The sequence below is a fragment of the Catharus ustulatus genome, chromosome 14 (assembly GCF_009819885.2).
Source record: "Catharus ustulatus isolate bCatUst1 chromosome 14, bCatUst1.pri.v2, whole genome shotgun sequence".
Classification (NCBI taxonomy): Eukaryota; Metazoa; Chordata; class Aves; order Passeriformes; family Turdidae; genus Catharus; species Catharus ustulatus.
Window position 1 is genome coordinate 10744160 of NC_046234.1, and position 12775 is coordinate 10756934.

Genomic DNA, 12775 nt, shown 5'->3' on the forward strand with positions numbered 1-12775 from the left:
AGCAATTCTGAGGAGCCCTTTGAGCCTTTCTAGGCCTGAAGCAATTCTGTGCCTTTCTAGATCTGGAACTCAGCTACCGAAAATCAAAAATCTTTTATTGATCTGACTAGGAACATGATGCAAAACTAACTTCAGGTGCACTATTAAAATTTCTTTTCTAGAACCGTTTTGGAAGGCAAGAAAAGAGATTGCCTCTCCTTCTACATCCAAGTTAATCCATTGCAGACTTGAGATATGTTACTGAGTCAAGTGGTAGTTATTGAATTCTGCTTGAAAAAAACCTTAGTCCTAAACGTTATCTTTGTAAGCTGTTCTGGCACAGTCTGACAATGCATATCCAAATATGCATCACAGCAGTAACCAAAGCCCTGAACTGACAGAAATTTAAACCAGAGTGCCTGCCTACAGTTTCAGACTAGAATCAAACATTCTCCAGTGCATTGTCTTGTATTTAATCAACATTAATGCTCACACAGAAGGGTTGCTGCACAGAATGCTGTTGTCTTGTTTGTTCTGTGAGATGCAAAGTGTCTAATTTTTTTTCTGTTAGCCATTTGGAGTCTTACAGCAGTATGTGTTTGCTTTCCATTCAGCACCACAGCTAGTTTGTTTGCATTCGTTTACCTCAGTTGAAAGACCTATTGTGAAAGATTAGTTGCAGAAAATCAATTTGTGATAACAATTAATCTTGGTGCTAATTTCTGTAAAAAGAACTCAAACTACTTCTTTTGCTTATTCTGCCTACCTTTTTTATAATTATGAGGGAAAAAATGTATAACTGAAAGATAATCATGAAATGTTTCTGTAGCTGTTTTGTTTTAACTCTCTGCTACAATTTAGTAAAGAATTAGATCACTCTTACAATGGAATTTTAAAACCTATTACTACTGAATTGCGTAACATTGTAGGAATTTGCCACAGAAGATGCCCTGTCATAAGCATGAATTGCAGGATAGCTATTTCTCCATCCTATTTTCTTTCCCTTGCAGAGGTTGTATTTGTGAGTTTAACTCTTAAGGGAAAGCTTAAACCACAGAAGTGAATTTGTATTTTCTTGTGAAAGCTGTGGAGTTGGCATTTTTTCTGATTCTTGTGGGAATGTGTTTCACAGCCCTGATCTGTCTGAGGGGCAGTGCTGGCTCCCACATCTCAGCAGCTTCCCCCAGTCCCACTTTCTGCCCACCCCTGGAGTTAAGGACACCTGTTGTCAGGGGTCAAGATCCTGCAGAGACAGGCAGTTTCCTGGGCACAAATCTGCAGGAAGTTTTAATTTCAAGAATTTAATTTAAATTTTCATTTTGAGTTTGACTCAGAATTCAGGGAAGAGTCTGAGTATTTGGGTGATATATTTACAGTGGCTGGTGTTGCTGGAAGGGAGGGAGTTTGCCTTTTTCAGTTTGGAAATTTCATTTTATGTATGCTTTCATTCTCTCAGTTTTCAGGCCAGATGCTTTTATGAACCTCAGCAGTTATTGGAAACAAAAGACATGATAATGTGTTAGCTCCAGCCCCTCACTGTTCTCAAACAGCTCTTAATTACTGTCTCAATTAAAGCTTTTCCAGATACTCCTTTCACCTTATCTGCATTGGCAGCACACTGGCTTTCTATATCCAGAATTTCTGAGAGATGAAGCCAAAACTCAAGATTTATGCAACCCCACCTTTGTACCATCTTGTCTGACAAGCCCCAGGACCTGGAACTGCGAGTTACAAAGTGAGGCAGAATGGAGCCAGTCCTGTTATTAGCTAGATTTCCACCTGGTCCCATTCCCTCCTTTTGGCTGTACAAATTACCTGCAGCAGCATGTTTGGAGGACATCTGTTCCAACTCCAGCACTGGAGACATGTTTGGGTTAGATTCAAATTCATGGTCTATTTTGAGATATTTTAATTGAAGAGTCTAAGATTCCTCCTCTCAGAGGTACCAGTCTGTTCTAAATACTTTACAAATTCCTTCTGGGCATTTAACAAAGTGTTTCTTTCATAGCCTGTGTAAACCACAGGTACCATGTTTAAACAGACTTAAATGGTTTAGCAATCTAAGTCCCATTGATTTTCATAGTCAGTGTGCTTATGTGACTCTGGATAATATTCCCTCTATTGTTAAATAAAGACGATTTGAAAACCGTCCCCATAGAAATCATCTTTTCCTATCGATTTACCAGACCCCAGATGCAGTCTTTGAAGTTGTGAGGCAGTAAAACGTAACAAGAAATTATGAAAAAAATAAGAGAGCTGGGAAATGAGAGCACAGCAAGTCTTGTGGCAAGTAAAGACAGGCAGAGAAATGTTGAAGTGGTGCCTTTCCTTCGTGCTCCTGCAGCAGGTCCCTCATCAGCTGGAAATAATTGACAGCAAAAGCAGGTTGGCAGGGAGACTGTCTGAGCCAAGATCCTGCAGAACTGGTGGCCTCAGACCTCTGAGCTGCATCTGTAAATGTGCCACAGCTGCTTACCCAGCCCAGGGTAGAAAACAGCAGCCATTAGGCTGTAAAACTAATTTATTTGGGTTTTTCACCGGGGACCAGTGAATGCAAAGAGCAATATTTTTTAAGTCTAGTGCAGGATTGCTACAGCTGAACTGTAAAATTCTGGATTTTGTACAATGCAGCATCAGAAGCAGGGGACACAAAGGGTCCTCCAGCATGGGATGAGGCTGTAATCCCACTGTAGGGAGGGGTTCCCTAGTGTCAAACCACAGGACCCAAACTGTGTCGCTGTGTGCCATTAAGAAAGGAGCAAAGCTGATGAGGGGAGCTGACAGTGTCAGTGTCAACAAAAGGAAGTGTCCAGAGTGAGAGCAAATTGACAGAAAATTATGAAAAAATATCCATGATTGTCAATGCAAAAAAAATAGAGAAAAATATATGTAGTGAGACATCCTGTGAAGAGTTCAGGGAAGCAGAAGCAGCCTTGTAAAGTACCAGCTCACTCCTAATAGCCTGCCTGTGTGAGTTCCTCCTTGGAGTCACTTCTTTTTCAGGAGGAAGTAGAAAGAAAGGTGTAGGCAGGAAGAGAAAAAAATGCTATTTAGAAGGACGTTGTGGTGAGTAAAAGGGTTTGGCCTGGAAACAACATCTGAAGTGAGTATAGAGGACCCATGGGAATGCATGAAGCTGTGTCAGGGGAGACATTGGTTGGATATTAGGAAAAGGTTCTTCACCTAGAGGGTGGTCAGGCACTACAACAGGGAAGTGTTGATAGCCCAGCAGAGTTCAAGGAGCATTTGGATAATGTCCTCAGGCACATGGTGTGATTTTTGGGGCTGTGCTGTGCAAGGTCAGGAGTTGGACTCAATACATGCAGGTCCTTCCCTCTTAGGATATTCTGTGACTCTTAAGATAAATAAAAGGAGATTAAAAAAAGGAAGTGAGCATCAAAAGAGAAATACAAAAGAGGCCATGAGCAGATGTGCAAGTGCATATCATAGAGCTGAAGAGAGGCAGAGATATCATAAACAGAATTGCTTGAAGCTGAGCAGCACAGATAGGAAGTAATCCATCAGTCAGGACTATCAGAAAAATTTTGGCAGGAATTTCATGCTACTACATGAAATTTAATCAAAATAAACAAGGAAGGCATGGCAAGAAATCAAAGTAATGGTGAAGCCTTTCTAGGGATTTGTGCAGCTTCTTTTAATCCATGATAAATAAGACTTATCCCAGTGAAAATTACCCCCACAACCAAACAGTTAAGCTCTTGAAACTGGCATTTGCAGACAAGGATAAATTTTTCACTCTTTACTTGTCTTACTTTGATATGAAGGGTATCAATTGTTTGTTTAAAATAGTACTGAAAATGGCTCAGCCATCAAATGTCATGCAAAATGTGCACAAAGTTTTTTCCATATGCTCAAAACCAAAAGTGAAGCAGTGTTCTTCCCAAACTAACCCGTGGATGTGTGTATATCTTCAGGCACATATGGCTAAGTATATGTATGGAGTCTCCTAGCAGTGCCATTGGGCAAAAAACTCATGCTATAAATTTAGTTGTCAAGCTTTGCTGTGGGAAAAAGGAGTGGGTTTGTGTGGCAAGGTTTGCATTAGCAGGGGGGCTGCAGGGATGGCTTCTGTGAGAAGCCCCCTTGTCCAGTGGATCCAAGGCCAGCTGGCACCAAGAGGAACCCAGTGCTGGCCAAGGCAGTGGTAACACCCTGGGATAATGCTTCTAAGAAGGAGAAAAAAGCCTCCTCAAGAGAGAATATGTGAGAGGAACAGCTCTGCAGATAACCAGGTCAATGAAGGAGGAGGAGATGCTCTAGGTGCTGGAGCAGAGGTCCTTTTCAGTCTGTGTTGCAATCCATGGTGAGATCTCCTGGTGAAAATTAATTTAAACTAAAGTCACTTTAGTGCAATTTGTGTTTTCCAGAACACTTGACATGAAAAAATGTATTCAGAAAGCCAGACTGGTGGGTGTTAATTTTGCACTTCTCAAATCAGAGATGGATTATTAGATATAGCTGGAGTCTTTATGTGGACAGTTAAATACTGAATTCCCAGAAAAGCCAACATTTTAATACTTACATGCAAAAATTCTCACTGTTCAAGGGTTCACTTGTTTGGTCAGTGATTTCTATTGCATGTACTCAGCTTCCTATGAACTAAACCAGAACTGTCACCTGAAAATTTCGGTCTGTGAAGAGTAAACAAACCCTGGCTCATTGTTTATAGTGGGATAAAGAAAAGAAAAAGAAAAAGGAAAAAAAAGGGAAAAAAAAGAAAAAGGAAAAGGAAAAGGGAAAAAAAAAAGAAAAAGAAAAAGGAAAAAGAAAAAAAGAAAAATAAAGAGAAAAAAAGAAAAAGAAAAAGAAGACAAAAAAAAGAAATAAAAAGAAAAAAGGAGCCCCATTGAATATAAGAAAAAATGCTTGGAATTGGCCCAATTTTGAGTTACAAAAAACATATTCATATATGGAAAAGGACTTTTTTACACAGACTTGTGAAGTACTGCTTCAAATTTAAAGATGTATTAACCAATTTCGTATTCTAACTCTAACTGAGGTTTTGTTTGGAAAAACTTTGTAGTAGGCACAGTGGTATCAGTTGAAAATCGAGGTGCTTCTCTGTAATAAGTTTATTGCCTCTGAATGAAGCACAACTGATGGTTTGGTCACAGAAGCTGCCAGAGGGCAGCTTGCTTTAACGAGAAGTAAACAACCAGTGACTTTTCAAGGTAAGAGTGAACCTGAGGGTGCAGTTACACTTCATCTTAAGCTGATTTAGGTGATTCGTTTTTTGCCAGCAAACTGTCCTGAACCCGCTCTCTGTTGGAACACATAAACTGGCATTGCTGCTGCAGACTGCACTGGGAGAAAGGGATGGAGACAGCAGCAGTCCCATTTTACATCAGTTTAAGATGTCATGAAGTTAATCCTGACAAGAACAGTGCAGATTATTTCTAAATCTGTGAAATTCTTGTTCAGATTAGGAATGCTCAGGGATTTGTGTTATTGTGTATGTTTGATTTTAATTGGGCTATTTCACCTTTTTTCCCCCTCCAGTTTCACCAGCATAAGCTTGCAGTGTACAGCAGCTGGTTTTTATGCTGCAATCTCCAGACAGGTGTATGCTACCTTTAATATTTCAGATGAAATTTAACCACAGATACATCCACGACTGCTTTAAACCACAGAAGGGAAGCTGTAGGAATAACCTTCAGTTAGCTTTGCAGAGCACAGAGCTGGCCAGCAGTTCTGTTGTAGTAACAAAAATTATTTTGATGTTTCTAACTAAAATTTTATTTATTTTTACCTCACTGCAGCTAGTTTTACAGATGTGAGCAGTATGAAAGCAAATATGCTTGTAGTTAACAGCTGTTAAGCTTTAGGCACATTGCTTCAAGTGAAATGTGCAGCTGCATAAGTTTCTTCTATCTCAGTAAGCCAAATCAGCCTCAAATAAACCAGAGAAAAAGTTGTTTAGGCCCAAACCAGTCCCTGTTTGTCTGCAGGACACCAGACATACCTTCACAGTGGGAGGAATTCACATTATTTGCTGGGCAAAGGCAATGTAGCTGGTCCACAAAAGAAAACCAGCTATCAAAACATAGCAGGTGCTAGGCAAGGTCATTGTGGTAAAATAGATGGTTTTGTCCCAGATTTTTAATTGTGAATAATGTAGTTACAATTAGTCAAAGATTATTTTTACAGCAATGCCATCTGTGGAAGCCCTTAAAGTTGACGGTGTGTATTTGCCATTAAAACTTATCCATCTACTTTGGTAGAAACAGCAATTATTCTGCATTAAAAGATGCATTGCAAACGTGTTTTTTTTCCAAGCCTCCTGGAGAAAGCCATGTAGAGATTTTTCTGTTGAGGGAAGAGGTTTATTTGGTGTCCCAGTGAACTCTCAGCTGAAACAAGAGCTAACAGTGGTGTGCAAGCCAGCCTGAGAGCAGTGGGTGGAGCCCAGGCAGTCATAGGTGCACAGAAATTAGCTCTGTTATGGGAGGAATCTGTTTCCAACTGCTTCACTACATTTAGCATCATTTGGAAAGACTTGACCACCTGGTTCAGAAGAAATCTTGAGCCCAGCAGCATTAGTGTTAATGCCAGTAATGATGCTGGGCACAAGGAGGAATTGGATTGCTCTGTGAACCTTTGTAATTGTGTGGTAACCACACAGGATGAGACATGGCAGCCACAGTGCCCTCACATTACCAAAACACCAGTTACCTAACCAGCAATGCACTTCTGGAAATAAGATTATTCAGGAAATACTGCTGCTTGAGAATGGGGGAGAGATTTGGCGTCCAGCCTGGCTGCCGAGCTGACCCCAGGCAAGCAGGTGGCTGGTGATGGCCACACACTCCACCATATGGTATTCCTCAGTGCTGAGCATTGCAATAGCATCAGCAGTCTCTACATTCATAGTGCTTTTAATTAGCACAGTGGAAAAATGAGCAAAACCAGCATCAAAATCAGTAAGTGAAATAGGAAAAGCTTCTGTGACATATAAAGCATATAAAACATTTACATTTTAGACTGGTAATTATTGTCTTCTGATGATTGAGATATTTAGACCAGAAAAATTCCACTCAGATAAAAGCAGCCATCTCTTCATGAAGGGTAACAAGAAAAGCATCCTGAGACACACAGCAATATGATCTCTTGCAATCTCAGGGGCTCAGTTGTTTTCTGACCTTTCCAGAGACAACCTGGAGTCCAAATCCTCCGCTGGCCATGAGCAGGGGAGAGGGACGAGCCTGCTCTGTTGCTGTTTCCCAGTTCAGCAATCCTGTGCTGCCTCTCTCAGCAGAAGTAGTTTGAAGCTCTGGCCAGCACATGCTGTAATCAGCACCCTGTGTACTGGTTGCCTTTCAGGTTGACAGACAGCCCCACTTTTAATTTGAACCATGTTTAATTCCTGCAGATCACAATGCTAAAGGTATCAGATGAGTGAGGTCATTCTTCAGCTATTTTCTCCAGCTTGGTTTGAAACTTCCTTTGTTCGGCAATCTCACCTGCACAGAGAAAGGCAAAATGCTACCCTTAAGTGTGACAAATTTACTTAATCCATGACGGAAATAATGAGTTCACAAAGCAAAATCATTATAAATAATTAGGCTTGGCTACATTATCATACAAAGTAAGATATATAGGTGTATTATTATGTTACAAAGTGTTGGGCTTGTATTTCTTGTGGCATATAAGTCTTATTAACGTTTCTTGCTTAGTAAATAAATAGTGGAAATGTGTCCTATTCTTCTGGTATGTCATTTTCCTTTTGTGCTAACGGGCAATTAAAGTGTTACGACATTGACAACCTCTCACTGTTTTCTACTCTGCCAGCATTGACTGCAACCTTGAAACAATAACATTCAGACCTAGAAAATTTTCTGGCTGATGTTGCATGACATGAAGTGTGTTTTTATTTGCATGACTGCATAGGTATAATAAAGTTCCCACTTTAATGGACTTGTGCAAATACCTCTCAGAGGGTGCTAAATTGCTTTTCAAATCAAATTTTGGTCCACACTGGAGTGGGACCTCAGAAAAGAGTATGCTTGTTGAAATTTGTTCCAAACCTAATTAAAGGTACTAGAGAAGCAATGCTGAGAGAATCTTCCAAGTGTCTTGATTGTGTGATCATAGATGGTTGAATAAAACTGCCATACTGCCTTAATCATTCTTTTTCCTGGTTTTTTTTTCATGCCTTCTCCTTAATATTTTTTCCAGGTGCGGTTAGAGTGGCCAACAGACCTCACAGTGAACCCTCTGGACAATTCCCTGTACGTCCTGGACAACAACATTGTCCTGCAGATCTCTGAGAACAGGCGTGTGCGGATCATTGCGGGGCGCCCCATTCACTGCCAGGTGCCCGGCATCGACCATTTCCTGGTGAGCAAGGTGGCCATCCATTCCACCCTGGAGTCAGCCAGGGCCATCGCCGTGTCCCACAGCGGCATCCTCTACATCGCAGAGACGGATGAAAGGAAAATCAACCGTATCCAGCAGGTCACAACCAATGGGGAAATCTCTATCATTGCTGGAGCCCCATCAGATTGTGACTGCAAGATTGATCCTAATTGTGATTGTTTTTCAGGTAAGGAGATGCTTGTTATTTCCTGTTTGTTATCTGTTGAGATTGTCTGATAAAGCTGCAGATCAGCAAAGTAACAAGGGGAAGGAGAGACAAGCAGTGATTCAGTTTCCTTGGAAAGCCCAAAACCTTATCAGCAGATCTTTGTGAATTTAATCCATTGAATTCTGAGTCTTCCGTTGCCACTGGAGGAGTTTCAGGATGGTCCTAGCTTTTTCTCTTTTGATACAGTGATTATACCCTGTTCAGAATTAGTTCCAAGTCTGCCTTGCTCTGGCAGCTGCATTTGTCCTGTTGAGGATGGTACCAAGTTGTACTTCAATGCTCTTGGAACAGGCAGCCCTGCTCAGCAAGAAGAGTATCAAGGGGTTTCATATCAAGTGCAAAACACCAGCTTATGCCTCCTCATCGCTTGTGTCATGCTGCACCACCAGCAAAATGGTGCAAACATATACTGTGCAGAATTTCTTTTTCTTTGTGTGTTTTAAACTGGAGCAGCCAGTGCCAGGCCTGCAATGCACTGCTGGACATTCTCAGCATCACAGCCACTCTCCCCTGCATGCACCAAAACACAGTGTGGCTCTTTTATTTCATGAAAACATAATGGCACAAAGGGCAGCATTCCCATGCAGAGGTGTGCAGTATGTTGCCATCTTGACATCTCTAAGAACCGCCATGTTCAGCTCTATAATAATGTCATCATAATTCTTAAGCCTCTCATTTCAAGTAAAAGGTTAATTACTGACAAGAAAACATTAAGTATGTCAAGAACAGAGAGGAAAAAATGCAAATGGCCTTCCGGAGAAGGTGGGTTGCTGACCGAGCATTGTAATGACAATCACAGCCTCCTGTGCACTGCCAAGTGCTACCAGCTTTAATGGTGGCTGCAGGAAACCAGTGAGGAACAGAATCCTGGACAGGATTCCTATTTAGGAAAACTACTCTCAGTGCTGAGAGAAAAATGAAAACAACTATGGCAAATCTAATGATTATGTCAGCCTGGTTTGGTGAAAGGCAGGGTCAGCTTGGCATAAAGATCCACTGATTTTTCCATTTCCAAGGAAACATAGGGTGTGCTCAAACACTCCAGCAATTTCATGTCTCAGTCAGGAGAAGGAGAGCAATATCCCTAAGAGTGAGGTGTAATATGCTTTCTTGCTAGTTACAGAAAATCCTGCTCGTGTAAGCTCATTTTGATAGACACATACAGCCCATGATAATGCAAAAATCATTTTGAAACCTTGAATGACACAAACCAAATAAATTGTCAGAGAGATATTGAAAGGGATTGTTTCTCAAGGCACTTTTTGGCTGCTGTTTTGATTTTATTTTCCTGTAGTGTTGAGTTTTTAGTAAATATAAACTAATCTTTCTTTCAGTGTCATTTTAGCTGAATTACTGAGTTTATTTTCATTTTGTTTACAACACAATTCTACTTTAATGATATGCCAACAGACAGTAAGTAGGGAATGAAACTTCAGGTCTTTTCTTTCACAATTCTGCATTAAAGCTTTCCTGAACAGCAGGGTTTGGGACTCAGCAAAAATGCTGTGAATTAGATAATTTATATTCCTGTTTGTCTTCATTGAGACTAATTTAGAATCACACCAACCTTAGATAATAGGGATTTAATTAGTTGGAAGAGGATATTGTTTTATTGACCTGTAAATGATACTGAGGAGAAGCAGTATGTCAGGCTTAGGAGATCAGTTTAAACAAGGACATTAGAGATTGCTAAAATTACCATTTCTCCTCCAGGTGATGGTGGATATGCCAAAGATGCAAAGCTGAAAGCACCTTCTTCCCTAGCAGTGTCTCCCAATGACACACTGTACGTGGCAGACCTGGGCAACGTGCGCATCCGCGCCGTGAGCCGCAACAAGGCTCACCTGAGCGACGCCAACCTGTACGAGATCGCCTCGCCCGCCGACCAGGAGCTCTACCAGTTCACCATCAACGGCACCCACCTGCACACACTCAACCTCATCACCAGGGACTACATCTACAACTTCTCCTACAGCGGGGAGGGGGACGTTGGCACCATCACCAGCAGCAACGGGAACTCGGTTCACATCCGCAGGGACACCAGCGGGCTGCCCCTGTGGGTCGTGGTGCCCGGGGGCCAGGTCTACTGGCTCACCATAAGCAGCAATGGGGTTCTGAAAAGGGTGTATGCCCAAGGCTACAACCTGGCCCTGATGACATATCCTGGAAACACGGGGCTTTTAGCAACCAAGAGTGATGAAAACGGATGGACAACTGTGTATGAGTAAGTCCACAATATTAAATGCCTGGTGCAAGGAACCCTATTTTAACAAGCACCAAAACTTTTTTAGACAGTTCTAGTCATTTAAAGAGACATCCTGCTACTGACACTGTGTGAGACAGGAGAAGCAGTGCTGTTGCACAAGCTTTTAAAGTGAAGCACTGCTGTTTCTTAGGTGCCTAAACCTGTCATATGTAAAAGCTCTGTGCACAGTGCCTATTAAATACAGCAAAAATTGCCTAAAATTACACTTCATTTGCACTTTCTTGTTGTGAATCTGTTCCTCTAAATGAAAATATGAGATTTTTTTTGTAATTTAAGTGGTACAGGCAAGTTGTTATATGAATCTACGAAATTCCTGAGGAGGGCAAAAAGGGGAAAATTAGCATACTCATCAGAGAAGGGAGTGTTGCAAAGGAAATTGAGAATCTCAGTGGAAGGAATATTCAAAAACAAGAGTGAGCTTGTCTCTATCAGCAGGGGAGGAAGATATATAATAATAGCAAAAGGATATGTAATTGCAAAAGGCTGTAAATAAGGGGAGTAAGAAAGGCTTCATAAACAACACTGCTGACAGAACCTCTAAAAAGCAAGACAAGACAGTTAAAGATGGAGTCAGAACATCCCAATCTGATCCCAGGGAAAGAACAACCCAAGAGAAAGCTTATTTTTTGTTTATAAAGTGGTGTGTTGTATCAGGATTTCTCATTATTTGTAATTGTTTGTCATAATCCCTGTTTAAAGATGCAACAAGTGCTGGATGGAAATCATGTTCCTAGTTGAGTCCTTAAGGAGGATAATAGTACCTGTTTCCTGTAGAGCATAGGAGTTTGTGGTCAAAAACTAAAATTAAAACCATCCAGATTGTGAGATTGGAACAAAAAACACATTGATAAGAAGTGATTTACTGCCTGAGTCACCTGGAGAGGTAGTTGAGTCCCTGTCATTACAAGTTTTTGGAATGATAATTTCTTCAAATGAATGTAGGATAAAAGCAGAGAAAATGCTGCCTAGTATGTGGGGTTCTTTATTCAACAGGATGTTTCTTTGTCCTGTTCTCTATTATTCTGCCAAAGACTAAATTAATAGGGTGGGCATAAATATAAGCTATTAGAGAGGACCTTTTTTACAGTACAGGGAAAACAAAAGCATACAGGATTTTCCTGGTTCAGTTATAATAATCAAACATCCATTGATGGAGATTTAAACTCTCTTGCAACAACACAATGCTTGCTGTTACCCGGGTGCTGTTCAAACACTGATCAGAGTCACCTTTTATAAACAGAACTGACTGTAAATAATTTTTAATAATTTCAGTGCTGAAATTATAGCCATTTATATCCTCAGTTGAAGATGGTGTCAGTCGAGGCCACAGGCCAATGACACTTTCAAAGACCCTTTACAGTAGCTCCAAGTCATGTCTATTAAAATGCTGAACAGCAGGCCTTGTAGCAGGACCTAGATTGTCAGAGCATGGGAGAACAGATTATTTTTAGTCATGTGCCTTTCTGTCTTGACATTCCTACTCTGTCCCACTGACATTGAGCATAAACCATTTCATGCAACTATTGCTTGTTCCTCTTTTTAAAGTATGGCTCAAGTGCTGAAAGATCTGCTAAAGGACTTTACCTGCTTGCAAGTGCCTCCCACTGTATGTATTATAGATGAAGAAGTACCTGGGCCTTGGGAGGATTTGTATTATGTATATGATTACCACGAAGAAATTTTGCTAAATTAAACGGTTTTACATGCTTTCCCAGCTTTGGCTACAGGCTGGGTAACATTGTCTTCACCAATGTTTCAAGTTGTTGTCCAGGCTTTGCATGACCACACACTCCTGCCAGTCTACATCAGTCAGGGAAAACTAACAGAATTGCAATTTTAGCATTACAAAAACAGCAACAAAATTAAATAATATCAATTAAATAAAACTGTGTTATTAATATTTATGTTCAACCCAATATCTTAAG

At 40.8% G+C, this 12775-nt stretch overlaps 1 protein-coding gene across 6 annotated transcripts in view; it reads left to right on the forward strand.

Annotated features, from left to right (window-relative positions):
• TENM1 (teneurin transmembrane protein 1) overlaps nt 1-12775 on the forward strand; it is an 817608-nt gene that overhangs the window by 779535 nt on the left and 25298 nt on the right. For all 6 annotated transcript variants that reach the window (XR_004419458.2, XM_033072762.2, XM_033072761.2 and 3 more), the window contains 2 exons: nt 8176-8542; nt 10298-10808. Coding sequence is in view for 5 of the 6 variants with exons in the window: in XM_033072762.2 (XP_032928653.1) it covers nt 8176-8542; nt 10298-10808 (878 nt within the window). In the remaining variant the exon portion in view is untranslated. The remainder of the gene's footprint in view (nt 1-8175; nt 8543-10297; nt 10809-12775) is intronic.